Source organism: Metarhizium album (assembly GCF_000804445.1).
Source record: "Metarhizium album ARSEF 1941 chromosome Unknown scaffold_2, whole genome shotgun sequence".
Lineage (NCBI taxonomy): Eukaryota > Fungi > Ascomycota > Sordariomycetes > Hypocreales > Clavicipitaceae > Metarhizium > Metarhizium album.
In genome coordinates, this window is record NW_024467576.1 from 1,605,597 (window position 1) to 1,623,824 (window position 18,228).

The following is an 18,228-nucleotide window of genomic DNA, read 5'->3' on the forward strand; positions in this document are numbered from 1 at the left end:
AGCTGCAATCGTCAGGAGGGCCGGTTGTTATCCTGTTCAATGGCGGGCGTGCGTCCTTCGAGCTGGCCAATATTCCAAGTCCCCAAAGTCAGGTGTGTTGACTTGGCGGTGGGGCAGAGCCAGCCCGGGAAGGGGCAAGGGAGGTGGGTACGTAACCGTACTGCCACTCCGTACGTCCCAGTCAAGTCTTGCTACCAGCATCTCAACCAGTATTGATATCACTTTCCAGTACTCCGTACTTCGGTGTGATACACAACCTGTCCATCCCGCCTTGGGCAAGGTGTTTCCACCCGTTCTTGCTGTCGTCGCTCGTTTGTCCATTTTGTCTTTTCTGTCTGTCCTTTTGTCTCTGGGGCTGAGATCCACTCCACTTCTCCAAGTCAGCAATCGAGCTGCGGTTTCGCCCCGTGATTAAGTTGTGACAGCAGCTTTTGTTCTCACTGCCTGAGAAACCTCATCCCAGCGGGAGCAATCATTTTCTCAACATCGTCTTCTCACCCTGATATCATCTTAACCCATGCTTGTCTTGAGACTTGTGACAACCGATTTATTTTCGGCTTGCCAGCATCCCGATCCCCAAACTCAACTACCGTGACGCATCTGCCAAGGGGCGACGCGACATAGGAGCTGCCGACCAGCCCCAGAAAGAAGGCTGCACATCGCCAGCAGAACTCACATTATTTGCCTGACCGTTTCCCGGCCCCTGTCAAACCTACGGCACTTTCATTTGCAACCGCCCGCGAGAAGTTGGGACAACCAACAGGCTCGCCTGTCCTGCCCACATGGCCGAAATGGAGGTCAACATGGCATCTCAGGTTGGCCTTGAAAGACACCTGGATGATGATCTAATCAACTATGACAGTGACACTGAGAAGCTCTTGATCCATGAAGAAACTACAGACGCCGTGTATGGTGCCGAAGAAGTCGTGTTGGGGAAAATGAGCACTAAAACCGCAGGTGAAGACGATGCCCCCGACGAAGTGGACTTTTTCGAGAGTGGCGAACAAGACGAGACGGAAAGTCCCCGACTAGAGTCAGGAACCACTGGTGAGGGTCATGATGCGAGCCGACAAGCCTCCCACGAAATAGACTACGATTTTGACGAACCTACGCAAGACGATACGCCGGTGGCCATCAATGATGACGAGAAAAGAACTGCATCGGAACAACGGCAGTCAGAAGAAGAGACTGTCCATGGTGAGGAGGTCCAGGGACTCGGAGATCCGAACCGCAAAGCCGATGATCATGAAATAAGCTGGGAACAGGAGGACGATCCAGTGGAGGCGGGCTCGCAGGATCATGAAACAACTGCTAGTAATGGCCAACATATGTCTCCAAATCAACCATCCAATTCCGAAACAGAACATCAAGTTGCTTCCGGCTTAAACGATGGTGGCGCCGCCGAAGCCGAAGATTCCCAGTCTGAGGAGCTTGAAGCAGCTGGCGATGAAATCGGAGACGATGCGGATCTGCAGGACGACGGCGATCAAGATCTTCTTGTGGACCTAGAATGCTCCGACGTTGACGAGAATGATGTTCCAGCAATCACAGTGCAATACAGGGGAGATGAGTTTCCATTTTTCTCGCTCTCCTCCGAGGGTTTCTTCTCCCAGCTTTCAGTTTTGGATTATAGCCTCAAGTCAGTATTGAGTGGCTTACGAGACGAGTTGGCGAACGAACTCCTTCCTGAAGATGACCTTGTATTTCAAGTCGATGAACTTGGGCTGGAGTTTGCAGAAGTAAGTCTGGGCAACAAACCAAGCTTGCAGGCAGAATCGACAGCTAACAACTTGTCAGTCATCACCTCCAGAATTTCTGTGCAACATCAGCTTGAGGCAAATCCTCGAAGTTTTTGACATTTTGGTCAAAAACCAGGATCCTGAAAGTAGTCGACCGCTCTACACATATCTCTTTACTAGACCTAGTGCGGGCAGACGATTCGACTTTTTAATGGAGAGTGCTACTGAAGGCAAGGGACTGGATGAAGTAATTCATCTGTTCCAACCACCTGTACCACGCACTACTGGCCTTAGGGATATCTCAGCTGGCGAGAATCTGAGTAGCCATTCGGACGACGATCACAGCTCTCTTGAAGACCACACCGCACAAGGAGTTGGGGACACGTTGAGTGGCCAAGCAACTGGCGGGAAAACGTCGGAGCGGCTCGTAGATGAAGACTCACTATCGGATCAAGAAGGAAGCACTGCAAGGGACTATGGAGACGACGGACCTGCCAACGAGCTCGAGGATCTTGTCCCTCCATATGGCAACGCGATGAGAGAACCGGCAGAAGTGTCTCCACTTTTTGACGAAGCGGTGGCCTCAGGCGCACTCGCTCCAGAAGACGACGTGGGAGATGGCGAGGTGGATGAGGACCAGGTACCTGAAGGAGGTTCTCAAGACCCAGGAGACGAGGTTCACGATCTGATTGACCCGGACTTCGATGAGACCTTGGAGTTGGCCGACAGTGACGTAGCCGGGGCGGTTGGGCAGTCTACCCAAGATTATTTGGAGGACGCCAATGCAAAACCCTGTGCCACTGATGCCAGTACCACGACTACGACGTTGAAGGATGATGGCGAAGAACTTGCGGCTCTCGATGCCATGATTGACCAAGCCGCTGTGGGCGACCTCATTGAGCAAGATGACGGCGCACAAATTGACTGGGGAGATGATGCGGAACCTCGTCTGCAAGACGAAGTCGCGGGGGACGAGTCATCCAGTGCCGGCAAACGAGCCCGTGGAGATGACGGGTTTGGTTCCGAGGATAACCAAAGTGTGTGATGTATGGATCCCATTGTCGAACTGAGCTAACCTCTGGATAGATGTCAAGCGCCAACGCTCAGACTGAACCAAGGCAAAAAAAAAGAGCCACACACGTGATGCTAACCTCTTTCCCCTCCCTCCCCTACAGATTTTTTGTATCAGGCGAAACGGCCCCATGCCCTTCCCCTAACATGGCGGACTGATGATGCAGTCCAACTCAGACATGATGAACACGTTTTTTGAGGATCTTGACCGCGATCTTGGCGGAGCCGGAAAAGATGATGGCCCAATACTCACTCGCCTACTGCTTTTGCTGGAGCCCAGGATTCATTTGGAAAAGGTAGGACAGAGCAGACTTTACTAATCGTTCAAAGCAGCTTCGCCAATCGCATGTGGCTGTGGGATGGATATCTCAGGAGGATCTCGTCCTTCCTGGGGAGGAGTATGCTTTTGGCCTGCTTTACTCTAATATAACACGATACCCGATTTTCACAAGAAGCTGAAACAGTTAGGGTTTTGGCAGTAGATAACGTTTAGCTAGGAGGGGGAGCAAGCCGTCTTCGTCTCAATCATCATGGTTTGAAAAAAAGAAAAAAAAAGAGGACAGGGAAAACGAATAGGGCGGATGATTGGTATTATCAACTACGAGGTGAAGTATACTCTCAATCTTGCTCGGGTGAAGCGCCCTGAACCGATTCGACAGCTGGTTGCGTCAGAGGTGCGTCTCAGCGGTCTGCTATTGTAGTCGGGATGGCGATGCCTAGCAATCAATATGCATCAGCTCGGCGTTGGTAGGATACCGATTATGTCGGACAAGATAGACAAGGCGGGTAATGATTTCAGATGCTGTGTGAAACTCCACGTTGACGAGCGCGTAAAGTGCCGGCGAAGTCCCTACTTGTGTCCTATGTCCCGTCAAGGCAAAGCTTGGCATCGACGCATAGTACTAGTAGCACCAAGATGATGAAGCAAAGACGGTTGGGTAATATGGGAAAAGAAGAGCCTCGGCTCGTAGCCGCGTCCTGCGGGAGATGGGTGGCGTCGAACTCGGTCCGCACCTGGATTTGCACTTGACAGTGGCAGGGCGAGCAATGAGCAAGTGTTTATTGGAGCTGGACGAGGAGGCAGATTCTGGACGGCAGCTGGCCTGGCTGGTTTTGGGACGACCGATGAAGATCAAGGGCCCGCCGGAGGACTAAAGAATCTAAAGAACAGTGCTGAATTGTGTTTGTCCTGTTGTGAAACGTGGCGGGGTGAAGAACTACAGGGCACGCTAGGTCCATCTGGGTGGCTCTTTGTTTGTTTTTTGTTGTTGTTTTTATTCTCTTCGAAAAAGAGGAAAAGAAAGGGAGAGAAGAGGAGAGAAGAGAAGAGAATAGTGTGCAACAGTGTAACAACTTGCATGTTGAAAAGGGCGACCGAGACCCGATAGACGGACACAAGCGAGGATTGTTAAAAAAGATGTACATGTACACTGTACACTATATTCATTAGCGGTGGTGCTGGTCGGCGCCGGTGGTGGTGCTGGAAGGGAGGAGGTTCCCGCGGGGCCTAAAAGCGTGAGCGAGTGACTCGTGTTCGGCAAACTCAAGGGTGAAGAAGGGTGTGGACCCTACATGGAAATGTGGAAGAGTGAAGAAAGAACGGACTTGATAGGCGGGCACTTGCGTACCCAAGTACCTGCTCGAGTACCTACCTTAGGTACCTACCTAGGTACCTAACCTAGGCACTTGAGTAGCTTACTAAGAAGTAGGTACCTACTTAGGTGCTAGGCAGGTATACGTGGGTCGTGGGTGGCACCTGATGGTTTGGTGGCGCTGAACCGCCCCTGGCCTGCCAGAATATTGAATTGATTCGTGCTCGGAAAACGGCAATGACTTTGTCCTTGATTTTCTGCCTCGTAAGTACCTACCTCCAAGTACTTTGCCTACTTCCCACAACTTTAGAAGTGATGGTGGTCCCTGCAGCAGCGCTTCTCCACCGCACCGCAGTGCCCTGGGCGGGCTGGGACGGTGTGGGGCCGGACGAGCGCCGTTCCTGGCCGTGCTGCGCTGGCTCTGCTGCTTCCTGCTTCCCCAGTGCCGACTTCGCCCCCCACACGTCCCTGAGCCGACCTGAGCAGACGCCACATGTGCCAAAACAGAGGAGACTGGAGAAAAGAGAGACCTCCACCACGCGCCAGTGCTCAAGCCCATCCGTCGCCTGGAACTCTGCGCTTGCGACCCGCAAGCCTCAAGTCTCAACCCACCACCGTCTTGCCGCCACGCCACGACGACCTTCCGTCCCGTCACCACCACCCTCAATCTCAACCTCGACTTGTTCTTGTTCTCCTCCTCCTCCTCCTCCTCCTCCTCCTCCTCCTCCCTACGCGCACCGATTTTGATTCGCCCTCCTCACGCCCCCCTCCCCGATAGACACTAGACGTCCTCTTCTTCTCCATCCACGCGAATTCTGCGACGCCCGACACGGAGCCGACCGCCGACAGCGGCGAGAACCACAAGTCCCTCCAACCAACCACCAGCCACCGCTGCGTACGACGCCCTCACATTGTCCGTCGTCTACTCTGCCATCGCCCGTCGCCCGTCGCCCGTCGCCCGTCGCCCATCTCCCGTCTTCTCTCTCTCTCCCTCTCCCTCTGTGTCGTCCTGCCCCGTCCGCTGGATCGGCTTGCACCGCCGCCGTGTGCTGCGAATACCTACGATATTTTCTTCATGGGCCGGCGCCAGGTTCCCATTTGCGATTCCGTCTATCCGTTGCCCTGGGCTGCCACCCTTCCGCCCGCGTCGAGACACTCAGTCCGGTGAAGGCTGTCGGCGACGCATTTTTGCTGCTTCGTTCTTTCATCGCGTTACGACTCCCTCTGCCTTTCCCGCTTCCTCTCTTTCTCCTTTCGTTGTTGCTCGGCCTCACCCCGAGCATTCCTTTCAGATCCCGAGACGCCTTTTGCGCTCGACACTACCATTATGCTTGAAGACAAGTACGTCCTGGAGATGGTGTAGCCTGGGATTACCTGCCCGTGTGCTGCAATTGGCGAATCTTCTCCCAACTTTGGCCGGTTTTCTTTACTGACCGAGCTGATGTAGATATGTCGGCTTGGCGCTTGCCATGTCATCAGCATTAGCTATTGGTATGTTCTCGCACCATCTGGGCGCGCGCAATCCGTTCGCTCACCATTCATTTCCAGGTACAAGTTTCGTCATTACAAAAAAGGTTTGTCTTGGTGCTTCCAGATGGGCCCTTGACCATGACAATGGTCTGTTCCACATCTAACACGCGCCACAACAGGGTTTGATTCACGCCGAACAAAGACACGGCTTTGAAGGCGATGGATTTGTCTACCTGAAAAGTCCCCTCTGGTGGGCGGGCATTGCGACTCGTACGTCTCCCCCGTCACTGCTTCAACATATCTTTCGCTCATCTTTGCTGGCGCAGTTGGTATCGGAGAAGTTTGCAATTTTGCAGCTTATGCCTTTGCCCCCGCGATTCTCGTCACACCTCTTGGCGCTCTCAGTGTCCTCATCGGCGCCGTTCTGGGATCATATTTCTTGAAAGAGGAGCTGGGGACCTTGGGCAAGCTGGGTAGTGCCATCTGCCTCATAGGCGCTGTAGTCATTGTCCTCCATGCTCCTCCTGACGAGGAAATCGAGACCATTGACCAGATTCTGGACTATGCACTTCGACCTGGTAGGTGCTCCTCTGTCTACAATGCCGCCGCACGCGTCCGTCACGCCCATGACATTTGACACGTCGTCTGATGCAGGTTTCCTCTTGTATGCCACTTCCGTTGTCGCATTTGCAGTCTTCATGATCTACAGGATCGCGCCCCAGTACGGCAAGAAGAATGCCCTCATTTACCTGTCCATCTGCTCAACCGTCGGCTCCATCTCCGTCATGTCTGTCAAAGCCTTTGGCATCGCTCTAAAACTTACTTTTGCGGGCAACAATCAGTTTAGTCATCCGTCAACCTATGTGTTCCTGATCCTGACTGCCGTCTGTATCTTGACGCAAATGAACTATTTCAACAAGGCATTGGCCTCCTTCCCCACGAATATGTAAGTCGGGGCAAACAGTCACTGGCTGCGCGGGCGTTTCACTTGGTCGGTGAAAGCTAATGGAGTAATTCACAGCGTCAATCCTCTCTACTACGTGACATTTACCACAGCTACCCTCTGTGCCTCATTCATCTTGTTTAGCGGCTTCAACACAACCGATCCGGTCAACACGCTTTCGCTGCTTTGCGGCTTCCTCGTCACCTTTACTGGAGTGTACCTGCTGAACCTTTCACGCGGGGATCCCAACGGTCAAAAGCTCATTGCCGGCCGAGGCGGATATGATGCAACACCCACCGACATGGTATCTGGATTCCAAACACGTCGCAGCATGCAATCCCGGCGGAGCGGAGACCCGTCACGGCATAGCATCGGAAGCCATCACGGCGACAGAGAAGGACTGATCCGGGCTTACGACGAAGAGGAAGCCGCAGGATTTGGACTTACTGACCTTGCGGAAGAGAGTGAAGTCGAAGGCGGGCGCTCAAATGGCAAAGCCAATGGCAAGAAGCAACCGTTCGAAAACGGTATCGAATTACAAAATCAGAAGTCAACTGAGAGATGAAGGAAAAGGAAAAGAAAAAAAAGAAAAAAAGAACAAAGAGCGGCATATATCATACCAGGGATGATTTTCATCTCACAGATTGGGGGTGGGGGCAAGTGATTTTGCATCCTCGTGGCCTTTTTCTTTTTGCTGCCCGTTTGCATGTTATCCCTGGACACACACATCGCCGTTGTACATTCCCAACCATCCCAACCATTTGGACTAAAGATTTTCGCCGGTCGACAACATCGTCATGCATACACGATTCGAATTCCTGTCGTTTTGTTTTGCCTTTTTTTTTTCATGTGACGCAAGCAATTCGTTTGGGCGGGGGGCAGTGACAAATCTACAGGCAATTTTTTGTGCTGTTTAAAAATCTGGGGGGTGCGGGAGCAGGGACGAATGAGTTTTTCATTTTCATTTTGCTTTGGTTTTTACCCCGGCGTTACGTGTCGCTTGCGTCTTTTATGAACAAATTCTTTTTGTCCCGCTTTTGCGGACTGCTCATCATCTTGTTTGCTCTTGGTCAAGCTCCTTTTCCTACGGGAGGACGGCGGCGGCGGACTTGTCTGGATCACTGAAAATGGGAAGGAGAGCGACTCCGAGTGTTGCGGATGCGACAGCCCTCTCCTGTACGACTAGCACGGAATGCATTTACATGAAGGCAAGGAGATGTTAATCGGTTTCATGGCAGCGATGTTTTGATGCGCAGAGCAGCCGGGGACACGTCTGGGGACGCTGGCAGAGTCCAATGTCGGCGAGTTGTGTCCAGGCCGGTTCAGGCTCTGGGACTGGTTTGTAGATTTAGAAGAATATCAAACCACTTGTTGACATGTGTCTGTCCACACACACGCGCGCGCGCACGTATATATACATATATATACACGTATATGCGGAGACGGCATCATCACACGGTGCAGATATTTCCAAATGCCTTCCTTGCGGCAGCTCACGTTCATCAGATTCTCAGGTCTCAATTCGTTTTCATGGCTTGGTCTACCATTACAAAAGAGAAAAAAATCAAAAACGAGATGAAACCGTCCGATGCCTGAGCGGATGCAAATAAGATCAATTGACGCCTTGGGAGTAGACCGCCATATCCCTTTGGCTTTCCCCCCCCAACCGCCTCGCGCCTTGCCAGTCAGTCGTCTTCCCGACGCCCCAGTCGGGTCTTGTGGATAATCATCGGCATATTGTGTAGGAGACCTTTGCGCTCAGTTGACAGCTTCTTTTTTTTTCCACCGCCGCGTGCCTTCCCAGACCCAGGGGTTTTCTCTCTCCTTCCGTTGTTTCACAGCGACAGGTCGGACCCTCGGTTTTGCGGTTTTACTGCTGGGCGGGCTCGGCCTCGCCCTCCTGCTCGGCAACACGGGCGTCCTGGCTGGCCTGGGCGGCGGCGGCCTTGGCACCGTAGTCCTGGCTGACGGGCTGGAGAACGGGCTGCTCCTCCTTGGGCTCGAAGATGGTGACGGCGTCGGGGAGGGACTTGGAGGGCCCGGCCTTGCCGTCGGGGTCGGAGCCGCGCATGATCTTGACCTTGATGCCCAGGACGCCCTGGCGGAGCAGGACGTGGCGGGTGGCGGTGTCGATGAACTCCTTGGCGGGCTGGCCCGAGTGGATCATGAAGCCGTCGGTGAACTTCATGGACTTGGCGCGGGCGGCGCGCAGCTTGCCCGAGACGACGACCTCGCAGCCCTTGGCGCCCGACTCCATGATGAAGCGGAGCACGCCGTAGCAGGCGCGGCGGACGGCCAGCCCGTTGAGCAGCTTGTACCGGAGGGACTCGCACTGCGCGACGGCCGAGAGGCCGCGGTTCTGCACCTTGGCCGCGTACAGCGACACCGAGTTCTCGGGGAACTTGAAGCGCTTCTGGATCAGCGACGTGAGCTCGCGGATGCGGCGGCCCTGCTCGCCCAGCACCTCCTGCGTCTGGGTCGCGCGGATGATGATGTCGGTCACGGTCGGCGTCACGCGGACCTCGACGCCCGAGTAGCCCTCCTCGGCGAGCTCGCGCTGGAAGAACTCGTTGAGCTCGGCGTAGAAGACGCCGTCGGCGACGAACTTTCTCCGCTTGGAGCTGCACGGTACGTTTTGTTAGCAAGACCGCCTTGTTCTTGTTCTCGTTCCTGTTCCTGCGGCGTCGTTGACCGTCACTCCATCTTGGCTGGGCCCCGGCCACCAATTCGTCCCGACGTGGCCGACAGCTCCTTGCAGCAGCACCTTGGTCGGACGGTTCCGTCGCCGTCACCGGCACACCATCTGCCCGAGAACCCTCGAGGCCACGAAACAGCGGCGGGGCTACAAGGAAAAAAGAAACTCACATCTGAGCACCGGGGTGAGCCATGTTGACGGAGAAAAAATAACAGAGTCGAGTCGGATCGATTTTCGTACGGACAAAGTGACGGCGGTCGACGGACGGGCGGGATGAAGGGGGTACTCGGCGGGCTGAGGTCGAGAGGGTTTCGCGATGGACTGACTGGCTGCGGCGGATTGGCGGCCCTGAATTCTCGGCTTGTGGGTTGAGCCCTAAGCCTGCACTGCACGCGCGTGCATTTCTCTTTTTTTTTTTTTTTTTTTCTTGGAAAGTGGGCTGTGGGGCTGCCACCCACCAGTAGATCCAGCCTGAAGCTGGGGCCGGGCTCCTGGCCCGCTCGGAGGTTCTGCTTCGCCGTCCGCCGGGGCAGGTCGCAGCTTCTTCCCGGGACTCTGACGCTAGACTGCTTCGGGTGCGGCTGGCTCGTGCGTTGCCTGCCTGGTGAGCTTGCCCGTCAGTGATCAGTGGGCGGCAGGGCAGGAGCGCCTGACGTCGTCGTTGCTCACCAGAGTCTAGCATACGTACAAGCCACCCCCGCCCCACCTCGTACTCCAGAGCTCGGCTTGTACAAACGTAACCTAAGTAAGTACTCACTCGACAGTGCTCTGCTCTCTGATCCTCAATACTGCACTGGGCCTTGTTCATTCCAGTCCCGTACTCCCTACGAGATTTTCAACAAATCGCTTCAGCTATCCCTGGGTTTCCAGCTTCTTTGTATAATGTTTTGAGTCTATTGTCTCGTCCTTCAGCCGCCTCCCGCAGAGTCAAGTGAAGGGCCGTCAATCTCTGGGCTCCTGCCATCGATTCTGGCGCTGACGACAGATCCAACCAGCGAATCGCGGGTGCAACGGCCGGGCGAGCAGCCGCCGTCTATGGTTTTCGCATTCCTGTGCTCTGTCTTGTTTCTGTTCTGGAGTATAGCACCGAAGCATCACTTTGGCGACCGCTCAAGTACAACAACTGCCGGGGAGGAGGAACATGGAGGCCAAGAAGGTATGATGAGGACTGGATGGAACGGTTCATACCACTCCGCGCAGCCCTTCACCACCGCAAGAAGCCTAACATTGTTCGTCTACGTTCTAGGTTATCCACAATGTCAGAGGAATATACGGTGGCCAGACCACCACTGGCATCCTGCGACTCACAGACTATCACATGGTGTTTTGCGCTCCGATAGACCAGCACAAAGGGCGCGCGGACCCTGCGGCGCCGGCAAGGATGAGAGAGCGATGGCTCACGTTCCCGATCCTCTCCTACTGTGCTCTTCGCCCGACGCCTCCTACATCCAGGCAGTCTCCGTCCATACGTATTCGGTGCCGCGACTTTTCCTTTGTCACCTTCACCTTTGTCGACAACGATGTCGCCCGTGAGGCATTTGACTTTATCAAGTCGAGGACCTGCAAGCTCGGCACGGTGGAAAGACTCTACGCCTTCAGCCACAGACCCCTCAAGAATGAACGAGAAATGAATGGCTGGGACTTCTACGACCCCAAGGCCGAGTTCCGGAGGCAGGGTATCAGCGCGAAGCTGCCTGACAAGGGCTGGAGAGTCACCACCATCAATAAGGACTATACGTTTTGCGACACATACCCGGCCTTTTTGGTTGTGCCTTCCAAGATCTCGGACAACGTCCTCAAATACGCCAGAGACTTTCGTTCTCGGAATCGAATTCCCGTCCTGTCCTACATCCATCCCGTCAACAACTGCACAATCACAAGGAGCTCCCAACCGTTGGCGGGCCTCACCAGGAGAACAAACGTACAGGACGAGAGGCTTGTTGCGGCATCCTTCTCCGCCTGGATGCCCGGTGGATCGGAGGAAACTACACCACCTGCGAGCCAGCAGGAACCGGCGGACAGTAGCGTGCTGGCATCATCCCTATCGGATATGGAGCGCTACGAAGACGAATTGATCTCGCGGTCAGCCGCCATCTACGACGAGAAGACGGGCGAAACAAGGATATACGGCCGACAGCAGGCCAACATGATTGTCGACGCTCGCCCCTCGATCAACGCCATTGCCAATCAAGTCCAGGGCATGGGATCGGAGAATATGGTCAAGTACAAGTTTGCCACGAAGACGTACCTCAGTATTGGGAATATTCACGTCATGCGATCCTCGCTCGAGAGGGTCGTGGACGCCCTCAAGGACACTGACATATCTCCCCTCCCCCCCAGTCGAGACCTCTTGCATCAAAGCAACTGGTTGCGACACATTGAGGAAATTCTCAGCGGGTCGGCCATCATTACCCGCAGAATCGGAATCAGCCATTCCAATGTCCTTATCCACTGCTCGGACGGATGGGATCGCACGAGTCAACTGAGCGCTTTGGCACAAATTATGCTAGACCCCTACTTCAGAACGATAGATGGCTTCATTGTTCTAGTGGAAAAGGACTGGCTCTCGTTTGGTCATATGTTTAGGCTGCGGTCTGGACATTTGAACCACGAGGACTGGTTCGTTGTCCAGAGGGACGCCTTGGCTGGGTCAAAAGTCCAGCCCGGAGATAGTGACGGTCGCGGCGATGCGATTCAGCAAGTTCTCACCAGCGCTAGGCGCTTCTTCAACTCGAGCAAGGAAGAGTCCGAGTTGGAAGGAGCAAGCGAGATCACGTCGGGGAAAGTGGTGGACGAAGAGGCCACCACCCCCAAAATGATGAGCCCTGTTTTCCACCAGTTCCTCGACTGTACCTATCAGCTGACCAAGCAGCACCCTACCCGTTTTGAGTACAATGAGCGCTTTCTGCGCCGTCTTCTCTACCACCTCTACTCCTGTCAGTATGGGACCTTCTTGTACAACTCGGAGAAACAACGCAAAGATGCCAGAGTCAGTGAGAGGACGTCGTCGGTCTGGGACTACTTTCTCTGTCGAAAGCAAGAATTTACAAACCCCGACTACGATCCCACCGTCGATGATCGCGTCAGAGGCAAAGAGAGAATTATTCTGCCGAATCTAAAAGAAGTCAGGTGGTGGTATCAAGTCTTTGGTCGCACGGACGACGAAATGAATGGGGCTTTGAACGCTGCTGCTGTTGCCGAGAATGAGCGCCTCGCGGCCGTGTCGAGCTTACACGGCCCCTCGCGTCCGGATCATATGTCCCGATCAGCCTCGGGATCACCGAGACCTCCGGGCCTCAGCGACACCCAGTCCGTACTGGAAGCAGTGGAAACCGCGCACGAGACAATCACCTCGGATAACAGGCAGTCTACGTTGCGCCGTAGCGCGTCTGCCGAGGGTCCAAACGCCTTTGCAGCCGTCCGGGATGGTTTGTCAGGGCTGAACATTGGCAGAGGCATACTGAGCAATCTCGGTCGGGGCGAGGCTTCCGGATCAGTCACAGCTCCACGCACGGAGCAAGAGATGAGCGAGATGACATAGAGAGTCATGTTTCCTGACGAGGACGAGGGTGCGCAGAGGCCCTGGCAAGTCGTTGAGACGTCGAATACGGTAATTCGTGAATGCCCGCCGCCTCGCCCATTCGCCCATACATTAAAGGTTAACAGCAAGTCCCCTGGATGTTGCACGCCAGACGATGACATTAGCCGCGGGTGGGCAATCGTTGAGCCCTTGGAGACAGACGCGGACGGTGCCGAGAGCCCTTTGTACAGCCTGGACTCCCAACCACCTACTGGGTCGCCCGGCTACACTGCTCACACGAGAATGGAAATGGCAAAATCATCACTCACAACAGAAGAAGGGCCGGGAACGAGCTCCCCCTCCGGACAGGTGATGCCGTCATGGTCGAACCTCGAGGCGGCCTCGAGGGGAGTCACCGGGGGCGTAGTGCATGGGAGCTTTGTGGCGCGGCGGAACATAAAGACATACACACACATGTGACGTCCCATAGATGGCGAAAATCGTAGCATAGCGTGGTTGACAATGGGCTGTTCGGGCCACTCAAACTTGCAGAGAATTGACGAGTCGCATGAGCTGTGCACAAAAGGGACTTTTGTGGTCTTTCAACGCTGTCTATTCGTCTCGTAAATCTCGTCTCTCGATGCCGACACGTGCGCCAACCAGGCCGCATCACTTCAGATGGAGCTCCCTTGTTCCACATCTCTCGTCTATTCTATCATCTTTGGCGCTGGCATGGTCCAGTAATTTCGTATTTACAAGAAGACTTCGAGATTAACCTCGAGCGTGCTGACGGGGTACCTATTGCAGTGTTAATCAAGGCGGGCATATGTCGAAAAGGAAGCGGGGAAGCGCACCTCAAGTCGAACTTCTCCAGCACCGTAGGGTGAATGATGCCAAACTCGCCAATGCGTCTGTCCTTGCCGCCCAGGCGAAGATGCACCGAGGCAGCGTGGCCTGGGAAGAAAGTATCCTCCCTGAGCTCCTCGATCCAGTAGCCGTCGGCCTTGGTGGGGTTCTGCCTGACCTGGTAGTCGACGCTCTGGCCGGCGGTGAGGCCTTCGTCGTGGGTGAGGAAGGCGGTTCGGAGCATGGACAGGATGCGGTCGAGCAGGCCGTGGACGACTTCGAAACCACTCGATTTGCCGCACCAGGCGGCGGCAAAGTGGCGCTCGTTGCGGGCCTTGCGCTCGACGGATTCGTCCTTGAAGGCCACGTCTGAGACCTCGAAGATCTTGAAGGGAACGCTGTGGCCCTTGTTCTCGCGGATGGTCTTGAGGAGGCCGGGCAGCAGGGAGGTGCGGACGATTTGGTATTCCAAAGTCTTGGGGTTTGCCAGACGAACGGCGGTCCTGCCGTCGTCCTTGCGGTTGAGCCAGGCAAAGTTCTCGTCGTGGCTGCAGAGAATGAGGGGCAGGACCTCGCTCCAGCCGGCCATTGCGGCTTCGAATCGGACAATGTCGGCCAGCTTGTTGATCATGAGGGGAGCGCCTATGGTGGCACTTCGTGTCGGGGCGGTGCGAGGCAGCTTGTTGAAACCATAGCAGACGGCCAGATCCTCCATGACATCGCACTGATGCAGGACATCGGCACGCGTGGGAGGTATGGAGACTTGGAGCAGGTTGGGGTCCTTGTCTGAGGGCTTGGAGTCGTAGGCCATCTTGGTGAGAAGCTTGCAAAGACCCTCGGGCGTCTCGCTCAGGCCCGTGCAGCTGTTGAGGTAGTCGACCTCGACGTGGGTGACTCTGGGCTTCAGCGACGGGGTGACACGGGTCAGGCCGTTGTGCTCTGAAATGACCTTTACGGGTTCCACGGTGAAGGGCTCTTGGACGTAGCCGGAGAACATGGTCACTAGCATGTCGGTCACGATCTGCAGCTTGGTCATGTCGGTGGCAGTAATCTCGATGAAGACGTTGGTGGTGTTGACGGTGATTTTGGAGTGGTCGCCGTTGATGATGGGGGGCAAAGAACAAACAATCCGGTTGGCGTCGTAGATGACGGGGTACACGGGAGCGTCGCGGATAATATGCAGGTAGCGGCCGAGGTGCCTGTCGGTTTCGTAGAAGGTCATGAGCTCTTGGGCGTTCATTTCCTTGGTCTGGTTCAGGGGGATGAACTTGATATCCCCGGGAGGCAGGGCCTCATAGGTGAAGGGGCCTTGGACGGTGTCCAGGTCGTGTGTTCCCATGGACACCAAGGTCCGGTTCCGCGCCAAGTTTTGATGCAGCTTGTCCTGCAGGGCGATGAAGGACTCGTAGCGGTCGGGGGTGAACTTGATGTTGCGCAAGACGGCGCCAGAGACGTAAGGGCGGACACGTGTGGTGTCGGGAAGGACCTTGATGACTTGGGCATGGGCATCTTTGGGTTCGACGACGCGGAAGTTGGGGGGCTTTGTACGACCAAGGAAGACGTTGAGGTTGAGAGCAATGCCCTCGAAACAGAGCATATCATAGCGGTTGGCCCCGATTTCGATCTTGAGCTGGGGGGGTTCCTGCTTCCCGTCGACAATGGGGCGGTCCTGGTCCTCGGTGTCATCGTCGAGTTCGATGCCATAGTCGAAGCAGAGGTCTTCAAACTCTTGCTTGGTGAAGCTGTTGGCGAATGAAGCAAAGGGTCAGTCCGCGTGGGCAGGCATAGACGGAATGACAGGTTGGGAATTTGGACAATACGACACGAGTTTATGAGAAAATGGCGGGAGGCAAGGAAAGAGGGGTTTCGCAAAAACATGTACCAGAGCAATTGGTAGGAAGAGTCGACGATGAAGGGGCAGAAGCAAGCGCAAGTTGGAACGGACATACTTCTTGCCAAGAGCCTCGAAGAGCTTGTACTTGTCGACGGAGATGGTGGGCATGGTGAGATTGGAGGGTCAACGCCTCGAACTCCTGTCGCAGTAGTCTGCACGGAAGCGACTGCGTGGATTGAGATGGGACGACGGTGGCGGTCGAGGCGGTGATGTTTGATTGCGCCAGACTCTTACATGTAAGAAGTAGGCAACTTGCTTGTATTTGTATGTCCGTCATGATGGCGGGGTGAGATTTCGGGGTTGAGTCACGCAACAATTTTTGGGTGGGGCCGGATGGACTGACGGACTGGTTACGGAGTGCGAACGGAGTAAGTACAGATGACCTCTGAGGCCCTGGCGGGCCGCCGGCTGGGCATGTTACTGAGAGAGCTGAGCGGTACCAGCACTCCGTACGGAGTACTTGAGGCATGATTCCGAGTGAACGGACGGAGGAAGTTCCTACTCCAGGTGCTGCCTCCGTCAAGCATGGCAATGTCATGTTCACGTCCTCGAGGCCGTGGCTCCGGCCGCACATCCGATTGAGAGCCTGGATGTGCATGTCTACTCCCTGCTTAAACCTAGGTAGGTCCCTGGGTAAGCAGATGAGTACCTGAGTACGGAGTAGAGAGTTGAATACCCGACGTTTGCCATTCGCCGGCGCAGAGTTGCCCAACGTGGGGTACTTGCTGCTGGCCTGGGAAAGGAGCCACTGATTGCATCACCGATCACGGCTTCGCGCGCGTGCCTTGCGCGTCCTTGGCTTGGGATTTCATTCCCCGGCAAAGGTACGGAGTGCCTGGGCGGCGGGCAGCGGGCAGCGGCAGCAGCGCAGACCTGAGACCGTGAGCTGCCAGCCGCCCGCCCACTGCCACTGCCACTGCCACTGCCACTGCCGCTGCCGCTGGTCGAGAGCTGCGCTGCTGCCGCTGCGCTTGCGGCGAGTTTTGGCGTCCCAGAGGGCCCGAAGAGCGCTGGCCGCCACCACCGCCAGTGACCACACGCACCGCACGCACCGCACCAGACACCACCACCACCAACCACCGACCACCAACCACCACGCCTCGCTCATCCCCGACCGTCCCTCACTCACCTCGTCATTCTGCTTTTCCTCCATCTCGACCACGCCCTCTTCCCCCCCTCCCCCCTCCCTTTCTCCGACAGACACGCGCGCTGTCACCCTCCGTCATTCGCCATGACTGACGCGGCCAACGCAAACAACGAGCTTTATCCCATCGCAGTTCTCATCGACGAGCTAAAGGTAAGCCCCTCGAGACGGCTCAACCCAGCCAGTTCCCCAGCGCCGGCCCAAGTCACCACTCCCATGCCCGCCTCGCCTCGCGAATCGCCTCCCCCCGACCATCGTGTCCTCGTGTATTCTAGCACGATGATGTCCTGCTTCGCCTCAACGCCATCCGCCGTCTCTCCACCATTGCTCTTGCTCTCGGCGCCGAGCGCACCAGAGACGAGCTGATCCCCTTCCTAGACGGTTAGTACCATCGTCTTGCCCATGTGACCACCTCGTTGCCCGCCGTGGTGTCCGCCTCGCCATCACCAGCGCAGGTTTCGGATTTCCCGTCGCTCTCCAAGCAATCCAATCCCTAACTTTCTCCCCTCTCACCGTCATAGAATCCGTCGAGGACGAGGACGAAGTCTTGGTGGCCCTGAGCGATGAACTGGGCAGCTTTATCGAGTACGTAGGAGGCCCCTCATACGGCCATGTCCTCCTGTCGCCGTTGGAGAATCTGGCTGCCATCGAGGAGCCTGTGGTTCGGGACAAGGTGAGCATCTACTGCCTCCCCTCCTCCCCTTGGAGCCCAATCGAGCCCTCGGCTTGCCAATCGTGACCTGTCGCGCTGACCATTGCTCTACCCCAGGCTGTCGAGTCGTTGAACAAGATCTGCGAAAGCCTCGACGCGCAACAAGTTGAGGAGTACTTCATTCCACTCACCATCAGGCTCTCCAAGGCGGATTGGTTCACCTCCAAGGTGTCTGGCTGCGGCCTCTTCACGGCGCCTTACCGCAAGGTTTCGCCCCCCATCCAAGAACAGCTTCGCCAGCAGTTCGGTCTACTCGTCCACGATGATACCCCCATGGTCCGCCGACAGGCTGCCAACAACCTGGCCAAGTTCGTCAAGGAGATGCCTGCGTCCATTGTAATCGACGAAATGATACCCCTCTTCCAGCATCTCGTGCAAGACGACCAGGACAGCGTGCGCCTACTCACCGTCGAGATTCTCATCTCCATTGCCGAGGTCGTCCCCAAGGAGCAACAGGCCAGCCATGGCGTGCTGTTGACCTCTCTGCGGAACTTGATAGAAGACAAGAGCTGGAGGGTCCGATACATGATTGCCGACAGGTTTGAAAAGGTACCTTGCGTGGATAGCAGGCTCCCCGCCCCCCCCCCCCTTTCCCCGTGTAT

General features: G+C 55.7%; 6 protein-coding genes across 6 annotated transcripts in view; 4 read left to right on the forward strand and 2 right to left on the reverse strand.

Moving 5' to 3' along the window:
- Positions 1-782: 782 nt before the first annotated feature.
- On the forward strand, positions 783-2,851 carry MAM_01598 (uncharacterized protein; the record flags this gene model as incomplete). The annotated part of the gene is made up of 3 exons (XM_040820397.1): positions 783-1,739; positions 1,798-2,776; positions 2,826-2,851. 3 exons carry the CDS (start codon positions 783-785, stop codon positions 2,849-2,851), a joined length of 1,962 nt encoding a protein of 653 aa, XP_040681885.1.
- A 3,020-nt stretch (positions 2,852-5,871) lies between these two features.
- On the forward strand, positions 5,872-7,380 carry MAM_01599 (DUF803 domain membrane protein; the record flags this gene model as incomplete). Its single annotated transcript, XM_040820398.1, has 6 exons — positions 5,872-5,893; positions 5,951-5,976; positions 6,052-6,142; positions 6,199-6,450; positions 6,527-6,818; positions 6,894-7,380. 6 exons carry the CDS (start codon positions 5,872-5,874, stop codon positions 7,378-7,380), a joined length of 1,170 nt encoding a protein of 389 aa, XP_040681886.1.
- A 1,305-nt stretch (positions 7,381-8,685) lies between these two features.
- MAM_01600 (cytoplasmic ribosomal protein subunit S3) lies at positions 8,686-9,703 on the reverse strand (the record flags this gene model as incomplete). The annotated part of the gene is made up of 2 exons (XM_040820399.1): positions 8,686-9,436; positions 9,681-9,703. 2 exons carry the CDS (start codon positions 9,701-9,703, stop codon positions 8,686-8,688), a joined length of 774 nt encoding a protein of 257 aa, XP_040681887.1.
- Positions 9,704-10,651: 948 nt separating this feature from the next.
- Positions 10,652-13,051, forward strand: MAM_01601 (protein phosphatase; the record flags this gene model as incomplete). The annotated part of the gene is made up of 2 exons (XM_040820400.1): positions 10,652-10,666; positions 10,757-13,051. 2 exons carry the CDS (start codon positions 10,652-10,654, stop codon positions 13,049-13,051), a joined length of 2,310 nt encoding a protein of 769 aa, XP_040681888.1.
- Positions 13,052-13,782: 731 nt separating this feature from the next.
- On the reverse strand, positions 13,783-15,878 carry MAM_01602 (phenylalanyl-tRNA synthetase, beta subunit; the record flags this gene model as incomplete). Its single annotated transcript, XM_040820401.1, has 3 exons — positions 13,783-13,828; positions 13,885-15,618; positions 15,826-15,878. The coding sequence occupies 3 exons, from the start codon at positions 15,876-15,878 to the stop codon at positions 13,783-13,785; spliced, it is 1,833 nt and encodes a 610-aa protein (XP_040681889.1).
- Positions 15,879-17,001: 1,123 nt separating this feature from the next.
- The window catches only part of MAM_01603 (protein phosphatase PP2A regulatory subunit A), a gene marked incomplete at both ends in the record, with an annotated part of 2,680 nt that continues 1,453 nt past the window's right edge, over positions 17,002-18,228 (forward strand). The window contains 4 exons of the mRNA XM_040820402.1: positions 17,002-17,067; positions 17,190-17,295; positions 17,436-17,587; positions 17,684-18,175. Coding sequence (XP_040681890.1) covers positions 17,002-17,067; positions 17,190-17,295; positions 17,436-17,587; positions 17,684-18,175 — 816 coding nt within the window. The remainder of the gene's footprint in view (positions 17,068-17,189; positions 17,296-17,435; positions 17,588-17,683; positions 18,176-18,228) is intronic.